This window comes from Trichinella spiralis, assembly GCF_000181795.1.
Source record: "Trichinella spiralis strain ISS 195 chromosome Unknown Scfld9, whole genome shotgun sequence".
In the NCBI taxonomy this organism is placed as follows: domain Eukaryota; kingdom Metazoa; phylum Nematoda; class Enoplea; order Trichinellida; family Trichinellidae; genus Trichinella; species Trichinella spiralis.
The window spans coordinates 2,072,057-2,085,441 of record NW_003526948.1 but is presented as its reverse complement, the minus strand read 5'-3'; the positions used below and the strand labels follow the sequence as shown (position 1 = coordinate 2,085,441).

Here is a 13,385-nt window from a genome sequence, read left to right as displayed (position 1 = left end):
GGTCAAATCCGCTTTTCACTTTGCTCACGTTGAACAACACACCTTGTCGTGAAGGAAAAAATTGCCATCAAGTAGCCATTTTCCCTTCCACATAGAGGCACTTGTGAAAGTTGACAATAATGCTGCATTCGCTCTTGTCATCGTACAGCTATGCTGTTGGAAAGATTTTCCAACAATACCACAAATAAACAAGTGCCAATTTTGTCAACATGTTTATTCAAGATTGGAATATTAAAAGAACGAAAAAAAAAGAATAATACTCTAATGGAAAGCTCAAACGAAAAGTATAACAACCGATAAATGTACAAATTTGAAATTATCATTTTTCAATGCAAATGTCAAATTGAATAAAATGCTTCAACGTCCAAAAACGATATGATGATGATGATAATGATAATATCGAATAGGTCAACAATGGAACACTTCTAGTTCAAGCAATATGAACAACCGGCAAAATGGAAAATATTATTGAGTACAGTTAGCATTGTGTTCAATTTTATCTCATTTTCTTTTTTTTTCACTCGAGCATATCAAAATTTTAATATTCGCATGTTCATTATTCATTTTTTAAAATTAATTTATTGTAAAATTTTGTTTCAGAATTAGGTCGATTTTTGAAAACAAAGCGACACACATATTCACATTTTAATTTAACAAAATGTGAATTGTACGACAGGTGAAAAGAAGCTTAACGGTAAAATTGCCTGTCTTCCTTTTTGTTGTTGGGTAAGAAGTTTCGCATCGTTGCTTCGCAACCAAAGTTGATAGCAGATACGATGAAAAGTAATTAAAAATGAAAAATCAGAAGAAGAAGAAGAAGCAATCGGGTAATTAAATTAATATACGTATATATATATATATATGTGTGTGTGTGTGTGTGTGTGTGAAAATTGTCTAGTCTACAGTCGATGTTTGTCGAGATGAATGCTTTTGTAGGTAGACCAATGTACAAAAGCAGAGGGCAAAAATGAATTATACCACGATGAAGATGCGACACCGACCTCGGTCGGTTCGACAAGGCGACACTCGTTCTTGCTGCCTCAAGAAGCATCCATCGATCCGGCAAGCTTTCAATTTAATATTTTGTCGACTGGCAAAGTGGTTTGTCATTGATGCTTTTCTCTTTGAGCCCATATGTGCTTGTTGGCTTGCTTGGCTGCTTGCTCGTTCACTGCCAGAGGCGAACTTGCTCTTCTGTTCCAATGTGTCGAAAAGAACAACCAGCAAGCAGCAATTTTCAATTCAAAGATAGATAGCCGCAGAAAACTTTGTCAAAATTCAAACTATGAATTCGTCATTTTCTTACACATTATCTACGAGGTATGTAGAAAATTTCTTTTTTTTTATTATTATTGTGTTTTTACTTTTTAATTTTTTCAAAATTGTAATAATGGACAATTTGAATGCAGTTGATTCTTTTCCAAGAGCACTCGACAAATTCCGATCACCATCAAATGCTTATACACACTTGAATCAACAATAATCAATAAGCTCATTTGCGTATACTTTCCAACCCCCTTTTGAAACTGATTTGTGTGAAAACAATTTTAATCATTCGCACAAAATTCATAAATGCCAAACAAAAAATGATAAAGTTTCAAAATTCTGATTCTGCATGTGTAGTAGTAAGTACATGAAGAACACTTGTCAACAACAGCTGTCACAATGTGGCTGGCAGTTGGTTATCAGGTGGATTAAGCTTGAAAAGTGAGTTTGTCGCTCGCTTTGGCAAAGGATGCCAATTCTTTTCCTCTTTCACTGATCTTTTATCATTCTTTTTGACAACTTATTCTGACGTCGTCAAATGATGATGATGATGATGATGGTGGTGGTGGTTTGTGAGTGAGTGAGTGAGTGAATAGGTGAAAGGGTTTCTGAGCATTTTGAAAATTTAAATAATCACGAAAGCTTTATCTTGTCTCCCGTTTTTTCTTTGTTGTTTCAAAATGCAAATTGCTCCTCCACTGACCAAAATCAATTGTGAAATATTTCAATTAATAAATAAGTAAATAGAATTTATTCATCAAATGGGAGGGGTTGGCAATAGTGCACGGTTGGTGCAAGGTTAAGTGAGCAAAGAATGAGTCCATTGACGAGGTCATAATTAAGTGACAAAAATAGCAACGACGATTATTGCCTTGATAAGGATGCGCAAACAGGTGGCCACAGAGCAGAGCAGACGACAGTAGCAGCTACTGTACCCAGTTTTTGGCTGTTCTCTCACCTCTTCTGCTCGTTCTTCATGCCATGGGCACAGGGCAGGGCAAGGTGAGACCAGACAACAAGATAAGACGAGACAAGGTCGTCGACGTTACGACCGGTCAGTGCTTTCTCGTCCCATCGTGGAATTTGGTTCCAACTTTTTACTGCAAATTGCTTAATGCTAGTCAATATCCAACCGTACAAGCTGTGTGCAAAAAGAAAAAAAGATGAAGAATAATAAAATTGCCCCTTGCAGATATTAAAATTTGAATGTGGAAATTGTGGGGAAAAAGCAAATAATTCAAAACACCAATTGCTTGCTTGCTGATCATCTGCCCGATGGTCATCAATTTCTTGCGCTCACTTCCGGTCATTGTTGCTGCCAGAGTTGCACAATATAAACTGTCGGCAATAAATCTTCCTCCAATTGCCACGGTGCGCAAAAGCTCGGCGAATCACGCTCCACTTAGCCGTTCGGACCGAACGTTCGTCTCTTCGGTCATTGGTCAGTTTTTCAGCTCAAGCTTTACCTTCGCCTGCTGGTTGTTGTCGGTGGTGTTGTAGTTAGCTTGTCCAGCGTTGCAACCAGCGCGATCCATCTCTCTTCCTCAGTTTGAAAATTTTCACTCTTCTCTGCACTGCACTGCACAACTCGAAAGCACTTGCTTTCAAATGACGATCATCAATTATAAATCAGAAGAAGAATCCATTCAACTGCATCTACTGAAATGCGGTATTAAATATTTATCATGTTGCATTTGAATTTTTTATTATTATTATTATTATTCTCTCTTTTTTATAAATTACCATTTTCCAATGGAATTATTATTATTACTATAGGAGTTGTGGTGTAGTTGTTCTTGTTTTTCAATAGTCGAAATTAATCAATATTATAACGTAACGAAAATTAAATTTTATCAAAAAATTCCATCTTCACATATTATTATCATCATCATCATTATCATCATTCACCAAATTCGGCCAAACGTTATTACGCTTCAGGTGGAACTGGTTTTCACGTAGGCGGTATATATATATTCTCTGCTGATAAGGTGTAAATTTTCATACTGACAATCAGGCGTGATGAAATAATAAATTATCAAAAAAGAATTTTTTTTCTAACATTTTACCATTCTTCCTGTCTTCAGGTTTTCTATCTTTTTTTTCTGTTTTTATAAATATTTTCTTGGAAATATTATTTGAATTAATTTGGAAAACAAAAAGAAGAATCAAATAATAATGCACGACCTTTTCACTTTCTTCATTAATATTGCTATTATGCTGGCTGCTTCTTTATTGTTGTTCATTGACACCGGCTATCGTACATCCGCGGATTAACCGGAGCGTATTATTTCTTTTTTTTCTCTTTTGCGTTGCCGTTTGCACGTTGGTCAATTGTCCCACCACGGTTCCCTTTGATCACTGCTTGAACTTCTCTAAGCTTGGGTTTTTTGCTTTTATTCGCTACCGACGGAAATGAGCCGCACCGCAACACAGCTGCAACGACGTCATTGTTCGTCTCCGTGCGTTCATTCCAAGCTTCTTCTCTTTTTTTTTCTTTTGCTAACAACTTTCACGGCCGATTTGCAACAAGCCCTCTTACCAGCAACGGGTATGCAGAGGCATCGGACCGCTTGCCTGACCTCCAGCTTGCCGCCGAGCTTCATTTAAGCCACCGTAATTCGACCGTCTCGGTCTCGAATGGTTCTCCATTGAACGTCGATTTGATCGGATTCAATCCGTGCGCGTCTACCGTCTGCTTTGTTTGTTCTGCTTTCTTCTTTTTTTTTCTTCTCTTTTTATGCATTTCCATTTTCTCCACTTGCATGTATACATACATACAGGCGTGTGTGGATTGTATTTTTGTTTCAACATTTAATTCGACACCGGTGTCCAATTTCCACGCAACGGGGCTGGATATAGTCAACGCCTGACTGTTGCAATTACAATTGTCGTACAACAACAGCAACACTGTCGGTCATTTGTTACCGGCCTCCGCATCTGGACAACAATCTATCTATTCACAAGCTTGGTGTGGTGATCGTTGGGCGCCGGCCGGCCGGCCGGCCGACCTGCCTGCTTGCCTGCCGACCGCCGGTCACGTCACGTCGCTTATCGTCTCGCTTGGAAATGAGCTGCAATTAGCGCCGACGCCTGCGTCCCGCTGCACTTTGCCATTTTTATTCTACACAGGTGACGTTTTTCTGGTCCATTTCCCGTCATTTGTGGCCCTCTGCTGGTCAGCAGAGAAAAAATCCACCACCACCACCACCACCAGCACAACCATTTTGTCACCACTGTCCAACGGTCAACGCCCATGATGACAGCTGACACGCCCAGGCTTGTCAGCAACTGATAGGAAAATTGTACGAAACCGATACGCACGCGTGAATGAACACGAACAGGTAGAGATGGATCATTTTCCCATACAATTAAGCGAACCGTATGCTGAAGCAGTAGAATTTGCAAATTTATACCAAGCGACTAATTTTTTTTATTCGAATACGAATATTTATTTCGAGGATTATTATTTTCCAATCACAACGGACGGCCCTGTGGTCACCGGCTAATAATAAATAATAATACTCCATCTAGCATAGACAGGCAGGTGCTTCGGCGAGGCCAACGTTGACCCCAGTGCTTGGAGAAGATGGTTGACAGGTCGCCGCTTTCCCGCGGCGAAGCAGCTTTTCCGGCTCTGGCAAATGCTTGTTGCGCAATGCGGCCGCCTTTTTCAGTCCGGTCATCAACGGCCGTAACTGGACACTACTGGACCGACACACTTGAACGGCCAGTGCTAATCCCCCACCCAACCTTAGCCGGAACGTCTTCTCCCATACTGGACAATTTTCTCCAACATTCCATTGTCGGCCTTGTTAAACCGCTTATACTCAGAGAAAAAAAAACCCTAATCCCCACTCCCCATTTTCCACCGGATCATCTTGTTTCCTTATTCACTTTCTTTATGGTTTTTATTTCATGAAAAATTGAGCAGCTGTTTTCTCAAATCTCATTTTATTATTATTATTAATATTTATCATGTGATGCAATGCCACTGACGATTGCCATTTCAACAAGTTCAACTTGCATATCTCCATTATCGGTAACATACTGTAATCGTGGCGGTTAATCAGGGACGAATTTTGAAACCAGTACCATTCAACTTCTCAGCTGATCAGTTGGGGGACTTTGAACAAGGCACTACTGTTTTTTTCAAATATGACTATGAATTTTTTTTTATTTTCAAACTTCAGAATTAGTTAAACAATTTCTCCGCCGTGTATAACTGGACTAAGGTGTGAATATGAAGTGTGATATTTTATTTATTTTTTCACTATTTTCAACTGTGGTCAAAGCAAAAAAAATGAAAAAAAACAGAACAAACGAAGCAAAAAACAAATTTCATCCAAGCAAGCACAACTTTTGTCCGTCGTTTGTGACAAATGGCTAAACTAATCAGCTGGGTAAATAAAAATAATACTGTTGTTCTGTTGTTGTCAACAATCATCGCACACGTAATCCATAATCCATATCTCACCGCGTTGATATTGTTTTTATTTATTTATTTTTTCATTTTTTAATTATTTTTTTATATTTAACAAAAAAATTAATTAATTGCTTAATTTTATCGTTGTTGTTTTGGGATTTGTGCAAGTTTGAAAAGTGAACGCGTTATTTTTCGTTTCGATTTTCGTGCGTGTTTGTTCAGGGATGATTAATTTTTTATCTTTTGTTGCTTTTATTAATTTTTTTTTCCTCCGTTTTCACCGCTAGTCGATTTGACCAGCTAAGCACAAGCCGCTAACGACGAGCTCGTGTGAATTGTTTGAAGAAAGCAAAAAAGCGATACATTTTGTCCGACGACCACCAAACGACAACGTTCAACATTTGTTTATATATTTATTTATTTATTTATTTTATTATTTTCCATGTTACTGTAGTTGGGAATGTCCTTCGGGAAAAAAGAAATAATCCACTGACTCATCGCCAAAACAAACGGTCCAACCAGCATATGTGCTTGTTGGTATCAATTGACCAACAAGCAGGGTTTGCTGTGCTGTCTGGTTGACTTGGCTGGTTGGTTAGCTGCTGCTTCTTTTTCTTTTTTTTTTTAGTTTTCCATTTTCCATCTCCGTTTGTCATTTTTGCTGTCTTTTGCAACAGATGTGATCAAGTCGGTTGAATTGCTTGTTCTCCAATAGAATTCTGTCCGTCTCTGGGCACGTGTTGAACACATTCGAAATCATCGTGAAATTTTCACTTTTATTATATTCAAAAAGCAGCCTGCCAGGCAAGCTATCAAAGCTCGAGTTATAATTGTTTTTCTATTCTTACTGTAATTATTTGGAGTTTGAAAAATGCGAAAAAACAACAACAACAACAGCAGCAGCAGCCAATCGGTTTCGTCAGTCGTCTAGCTTCAAGCGGGCAAAGTTGGGTGTGTGATTTACGACCGTTGGTCACATTTTGTTTGATTATATATTATTAGTATTGTTGTTGTTGTTGTTGGTTTCTTACTTTTTGACAACTTGAGAAATTTTCAACCAAGCTCGCTTGCTGAACGCAACTCTTCATTCACTACAGCTCTCTCTGGCTGTGGTCATGGCCGCTATTGTTGTGGGTTTGGAGAAGCATCACGCGATCGCAGAGCAGCTTGGCATGGCATTTGTGACCGGCCGGCCGGCTGTTGGCCAATTTTCAAAACTAATATCCATTGCCGTCGAGGGTCGACGGCGTTGGATTTCCGGTCGAATTGGTCGCCTCAGTCTGCCGGTGCCCAACAAGCCGCTGTATTCGGGGATGTATAACAAGCGGCGCACGCTTTTGCCCACCACCAAGCACAATGCATACCAACCAGTTTAGTTGGACGGCCGTATCACTGTCTCCGAACGGTTATTGCCATTGGACCGATTTGACGGTTCACCGGCTCTCGAACAATGTGACCCGTCTAGGTTCGTTTCCATTCAACTGTTCTATATGCAGTTGATTCAACCCGTTATCCGAAAATCAATTGATCCACAGTTTTTGCTTTTGGCCAATTTTGGCAACAATGCAATTTTCTCTGTTCTTCTGTTACATATATATATATATATATATATATACCATATGCATAATCTTTTTCATCTTTGTTTTCTGTTTCTGTTTTCTTTCTCTTTGTCTCCATATCTAATCTGAAATTCAAATTTCAAATATTGTTATATATACATATATATGTATGTATAAATTTTCAATTTTCTTCTTATCATCTCAAATCAGTTTTTGCTAGAATTGTTTTGCTTTCAAGAAAGCGTTATCTTTTTTCTGATTGAACTGTGTGTGCGCCTGCGTGGTATGTGATATTTCTTTTCTTTTATTCTTTTCACCAAACAAGTCCGACAAGTGAAATTCGCAGTTTCACTTTGCATTTATTAGACTGTGCATACGATTATTGTTATTATTATTATTCTTGTTATTTAACTTTGGTGATCATGTAGGTATGTATGTATGTATGCGCTTGGAGTGAGAAATCAATTTGTATCCATTTCCTCGTACACGTGTGTGTATAATATGCGGAACTTTGGAGGAGGACAAATTTTCCTCAAAATCACTACTATAATCAGTAATCGATATTTGATAATTTCTTCCTATTCCCTATAGGCGTGATTATTATATATATATATATCGGTTAGGTAGTTAGTTGGTTTGTTGGGTTGTAAAGGTTGTAAAATTGTCGAACAATTTTTATTTGCTTGTTCAACAAGAAAATCATTTCAATATGTATATATATATATATATATTGTTATTTTTTTTCAGGTTACTTTTTCAATTCTGGAAGAGAATGTTCATCAAAAATCACGATATGACTGGTGGTGGTGGTGGTGAATCATGCTATTTGTCTTCCCTGTTCATAGAATTGTCCCGCGTATTTTTTTAAATTATGATTTTACGCGAACGCTTTATTCATTTTTCGCGGTTTGATTGGATGATTTTTTTAAAATATATTTTAAAATCAATGCTAATTGTGGTACATAATGTTACAGGGTCAATTACTGTTGAAGATTTGACTATCACGACAGGCAAGTGACAGTGTTCCAATGGTCAACATGAACACTGATCGAATTGGTGTTGTTGGCGAGACGGTCGTCGGCTTGATGATTTGTCTGCTGCTATTTTTGCCAGCCAACAAAGGGAATAATTTGACCACAACCGTTGCTGCTGACCACCACCACCAGCAGCAGCAGCAGCAGCAGGAACATTGCCCGATTGGGTGCCATTGCTTGCAAGAGCCCAGTTCGCAGGAGGTGAAGGTGGTCTGCCATTGGCCGAAAATAGCCAGCGCGGCGGTATTTTCCACATTTCCGGCGCATCGCATGTCCAGCCTGCTTTTGCAGTGCACAGAGCCGTCTGGCAGGGGTCGTTTTTCCAGGTCCATGTTCGCCTCGTTCGATCGTCTGCGTCATTTGAGCATCGTCGACTGTGGCAACGCCGGCGAGCTGCTCACCTTCAGGTCAGGGTGATGTTGGAAGAAGAAATAATAGTATTAAATTTTTTTAATTGAATTTCCTGTTTCAGCTTCACCGAAGGCTTGACAGAGTTGAAATCGTTGCATTTGGAACGTCTGGGTTCGGTGACCGAAGTGGACGAAGACGCATTCGTCGGGGCCAAAGCGGTGGAAAAACTGGCACTGGTCGAAAGTGGTCTGGTGCAAATTCGACGTCTGGCGTTGTGCCGGCTCGGCGAGCTCAAAGTGCTCAACTTGTCCCACAACCAAATCACCAACTTCCCCCAGTTGTTCGCCTCCGACCAAGGGACGCCCGACGAGCGTTGCTCGGAACAGCAGCAGTTGGTGGTTTTCGATTTGGGCTACAATGAAATTTTCGACATCAGCGCCGACCAGATGCGGGGCTTGGGCGGTTTGCGAATTTTGAACTTGCAGCACAATCGACTGGAGACGATCGGCGCCGGTGTTTTCGAAAATCTGCATCATTTGCAGGAGTTGAACTTGCGCGGCAACCAGCTGGCCGTCGTCTACACGCTGCCGCCCGGTGTGGTTCATCTCGACTTGTCGGCCAACCGTCTGCTGACCGGTCCGGTCGGCTTGGACCGACTGACCAATTTGCAGAAGCTCAACTTGAGCGCCAATCGAATCGAAACGTTCAACTTGGTCCACTCGTCGCTCGACTCGTTGCGCGTTTTGGACCTGAGCAGGAACCATTTGACCGGCTTCAACGTCGTCGACGGCGTCGGCACTGCTGCTGCTGCTGCTCAAATGGTATCCAACCTGACCACCAGAAGCAGCAACTTGCAAGAGCTGTATTTGAACGACAACCGATTGGAAAAGATCGACCTGCCGGTCGAATTGGAAATGATCTCGTTGCGCAGGCTCGACTTGAGCCGCAACCTGCTCGCTTCGACGTTCGAACTGTCCGGCGCCGGTCTGCTCGAGCACGTGCCCGCTTTGCGCGAGCTCTACCTGTCCGGCAACGGTATTGGTCATTTGGACGAGGACGCGTTCGTCGACATGCACGAACTGACCAGCGTGGCTCTGGACAACAACCGCCTGCTCGAAGTGCCGGCCGCTTTGAGCGTGTTGGCCAACTTGACCGAGGTCGATTTGTCCAACAATCGCATTGTCCACTTGGGTCCGGGTTCGTTGGACGGTCCGCCGTCCCTTCGGCGGCTGAACTTGTCGCGCAACGGCTTAATGCAGGTCGACCGGCGCGCCTTCGGTGCGCTCAGCGGCTTGCAAGTGCTCGACTTGTCGTACAACGCCATCGACCAACTCAGCACATCCTGCTTCGACGATGCGGTCAGTTTGCGCGAACTCTACTTGCAAGGTAATCGGCTGTCCGGCTTGCAAGGGGTGTTGGTCAACTTGCCCGCTCTCCGGTTGGTCGACGTCTCTTCGAATCGACTGTCCACTTTGGACTTGGGTCTGCTGCCGGCCGAATTGGAACGCTTGGACGCCGCCCACAACAACCTGCGCAAAGTGACTTACTTCATCCGACGGTCGAGGGGCTGGTCGTCGAAACTGCGCTACGCCGACTTTGCCAACAACTCGTTGAAAACGCTCGACGCGAACAGTCTGCCGTTGTCGTTGCAGGTACTCAATTTGAGCTCCAACGCGATCGAGCTGGTCACCGGCGGTCTGCTGGCTCGCGGCAACGGCACCCTGGCCGTGGTCGACCTCCGTCACAACCGCCTCCACTCGCTGAGTCGGGCCGACTTGGGCGTCGGCGATCGGCCGCTCGTCGGCCGGACCGAAATCTACCTGCGAGGCAATCCGCTGCGATGCAGCTGCTCGACGAGCTGGATGCTCGAGCAGTGGTCCGAGCGGCTGTTGGCCGACCGCCGACTGCTCCACTGCTCCCCGGGGTCCGCCGGGACCGGGACCGAAGCTTTGGTGGACGTGCCGGCCGAGCGGTTCCTCTGTCCCTACGAGACCGTCTGCGCCGACGGCTGCTTGTGCTGCGAGTTCGAAATCTGCGACTGCAAGAGCGTCTGCCCAGCGGGGTGTCAGTGCGAACACGACAGTCGGTCCGGCTCCGTGAACCGCGTCCGCTGCTCGAGGGCGGTGGTGCCGTGGTCGATACCGATGCAGGCGACCGACATCCTGCTCGACGGCGTCCGCCTGCTCGAATTGTCCAAGCACGCGTTTTTGGGCCGGTACAAGCTGCGACGACTGCAACTCAACCACACCCACTTGCACACCGTATCCCAGCTGGCGTTCAGTCGGCTGTCGGCTCTGACGGTGCTCGATTTGAGCGACAACCGATTGCAGCGACTGACCGGCGCCGAATTTCACAAACTGCCCCACTTGGTCGAACTCTACTTGCACCGGAATCGTCTGAGCGTGGTCGGCTCGAAATTGTTCGAACAAATGACCGCTTTGAAAGTGGTCACGTTGCACGGCAATCGGCTCCATCTGCTGCCGCCGGGCTTGCCGTCGCTCGGCTCTTTGCAGGCGGTGTCGTTGGCGGCGAATCCGTGGCGCTGCGACTGCGACGACAAGTACCTCTTCCAACGGTGGGTGGCCGAACGACGGCGTCTGATCACCGACGCCGACAGCTTGTATTGCCAGGAAGAGTTGCAGGTTGTCGGCTCTTGGAACCAGACGACGGCGACTGTGGTCGCTTTGTTGCCGGCTGCCGACGGTCAGCGCACGGTCAAGATCAACTTTTGGACTTTTCTCGAATTGGTGAACAGTAGCGCGTTGTGCGAATCCCAAGCCGACGACAATTCACCACCGGTAGTGCCCAAGGTTAGCGTTGCGGGGGCGCCTGCTTCATCGCCGACGACGACAACCCCAACTGCGGCAAAATCCACCAACGATACCACCGGCAGTGATGAGGGTAATAATAATAATGATGATAATGATAATAGCCGCTTGCATACGGCGTTGATCGCCGTGCTGGTGCTGTGCACGGTGGTCGCCGGCGCGCTGTTGACGCTCATGCTACGGCGCATGTACTGCGCCAGAAAGCCGACGGCCGCCGGCCGTCGGTCCTACTGCAGGTACGTGCACGACAGCACGCCGGCCAAAGAGGCTGATGATGGTTGTTCGGTGCCGCCGTCGACCCAACAACTGCTACAGTACGATTTGCTCGTTTGCAACAGCGCCGCCGACCAGCCGTTCGTCGAAGAAGCTCTACTCGGCCGGCTCGAAGAAGAACCCCCCTACTATCGGGTCGTGTCGTTGCACCGCGATTTGACCACGCCCACGTCGGGCACATCCGGTGAGCAGTTGTTGAAAGCGTTCGACCGCAGCCAGCGGGTTCTGCTTCTACTCAGCGACGGCTTTGTCGAAGCCGACTGGCAACAGCCCGATCTCAGGGCCGCCTACCAGTTGCTGCTGCGCGACAAGCACCGGAAATTGGTGCTCGTGGTCCGCGACCGGGCCGTGCCCGTCGAAACCGACCCCGTCCTGGGCCACTACGTGCGCACGAACCGGTGCCTGTTCTGGACCGACCCGATGTTTTGGGACAAGCTCCACGACGCCGTGCCGTCGCCGTTGCCGTTCAACGTTTGCCAGTCGAATGCCTCGCAGCCCAACAACGAAGATTACAGCGACATGTACGGCACAATTGTGCCCAGTCATTTTGTTTGATCAAACCAGTCAATTAATTAATTATTCATTATATTATTCTTTTTTCTCTCATCTCTCTTGCTCTCTCCTACTCCCTTTTACCGACCGTTTATTGTTTTCTGTTCTTTGTTATTACAGTCTTTCCATTTTTCTGCAAATTTTACCATTTATATCAATAAAATCCGCTCCAACAAACAAACAAAGCATTTTCCATTCATTCAACCGTTCCAATTACATCAATAATAATCATCGACGGTGAAAAAAAACTAGGCAACATTTGTAAATGATCACTTTTCACGCACAGCGCAATTTCACTCAATTATACTTCAACTGCTCCGCTTACCTGCGTTTCGATATGGGCAAAGTACCAACGTTAGAAGCCCATTATTCCACAACAAGTGGACTGATTTCGCCCCAAACCTGCATTTCTTTTTGCTGAGCAATGAAAAATGTACAGTAGCCCTATTTATCAGCAGAAATCAATAAAATAAAAATTTGCATGCTAGGTCGTTCGCTTTATTGACATAATGGAAATCATTTCAATTTGAGGCCGTCCGTGGACGGTAGCTCAGGGTTTTGATTGGAAAATTGGCAGAAGACTAACATTGAAGACAAACACTAGATTTGATTTTTATTCATTATTATTTTTTGGAATAATTTCTGAAAAATAATTTTTTAATCAACACCGAAAGAGCATGAACATCAAAAATGAGATGACGGCGCATTTAGCAGTAAGTGGCAGTTTTTTCATTTCTAAGTCTTAAACACTTAACAATGCAGTTGAGAATCGATATTGAGTATAATTTCTCAATAAATTTTCTATGAAAAATTCTCAACAGGAGATGAGAAGTGACTTAAATAAACGCCAAATTTCCGTACAATTCAGTTTCATTAAATACACCCTGTACGCATTGTACATCTATTAGTAAAATTATGTGCCCTTCGACAATCACCTATGGCAATAATTAAACATGAAACTTCTCCAATTGACCATACGCCAAGCTTTTGGCCTGCAAATTTGTTTCCTCTAAGAACTTATCCCTCATTTCCAGCTACATTGGTTTTATCAGACTTAAACAACATTTTTCCGACATCCCTCCAGCACGTGCTTATGGCC

General features: G+C 44.0%; 4 protein-coding genes across 4 annotated transcripts; 1 reads left to right on the top strand and 3 right to left on the bottom strand.

Annotated features, from left to right (window-relative positions):
• The first annotated feature begins 2,027 nt into the window (after window positions 1-2,027).
• Tsp_12071 (conserved hypothetical protein) lies at window positions 2,028-2,433 on the top strand. The gene is made up of 2 exons (XM_003371501.1): window positions 2,028-2,064; window positions 2,147-2,433. Exons 1-2 carry the CDS (start codon window positions 2,028-2,030, stop codon window positions 2,431-2,433), a joined length of 324 nt encoding a protein of 107 aa, XP_003371549.1.
• A 1,881-nt stretch (window positions 2,434-4,314) lies between these two features.
• Tsp_12070 (conserved hypothetical protein) lies at window positions 4,315-5,143 on the bottom strand. The gene is made up of 4 exons (XM_003371500.1): window positions 5,122-5,143; window positions 4,805-5,041; window positions 4,680-4,768; window positions 4,315-4,650 (listed from the first exon to the last, which is right to left on the bottom strand). Exons 1-4 carry the CDS (start codon window positions 5,141-5,143, stop codon window positions 4,315-4,317), a joined length of 684 nt encoding a protein of 227 aa, XP_003371548.1.
• A 3,081-nt stretch (window positions 5,144-8,224) lies between these two features.
• Tsp_12069 (hypothetical protein) lies at window positions 8,225-11,637 on the bottom strand. The gene is made up of 5 exons (XM_003371499.1): window positions 11,578-11,637; window positions 9,899-11,371; window positions 8,761-9,862; window positions 8,437-8,683; window positions 8,225-8,345 (listed from the first exon to the last, which is right to left on the bottom strand). The coding sequence occupies exons 1-5, from the start codon at window positions 11,635-11,637 to the stop codon at window positions 8,225-8,227; spliced, it is 3,003 nt and encodes a 1,000-aa protein (XP_003371547.1).
• A 328-nt stretch (window positions 11,638-11,965) lies between these two features.
• On the bottom strand, window positions 11,966-12,280 carry Tsp_12068 (beta-lactamase). Its single transcript, XM_003371498.1, has one exon. The coding sequence runs from the start codon at window positions 12,278-12,280 to the stop codon at window positions 11,966-11,968; it is 315 nt and encodes a 104-aa protein (XP_003371546.1).
• Between the last annotated feature and the right edge of the window lie 1,105 nt (window positions 12,281-13,385).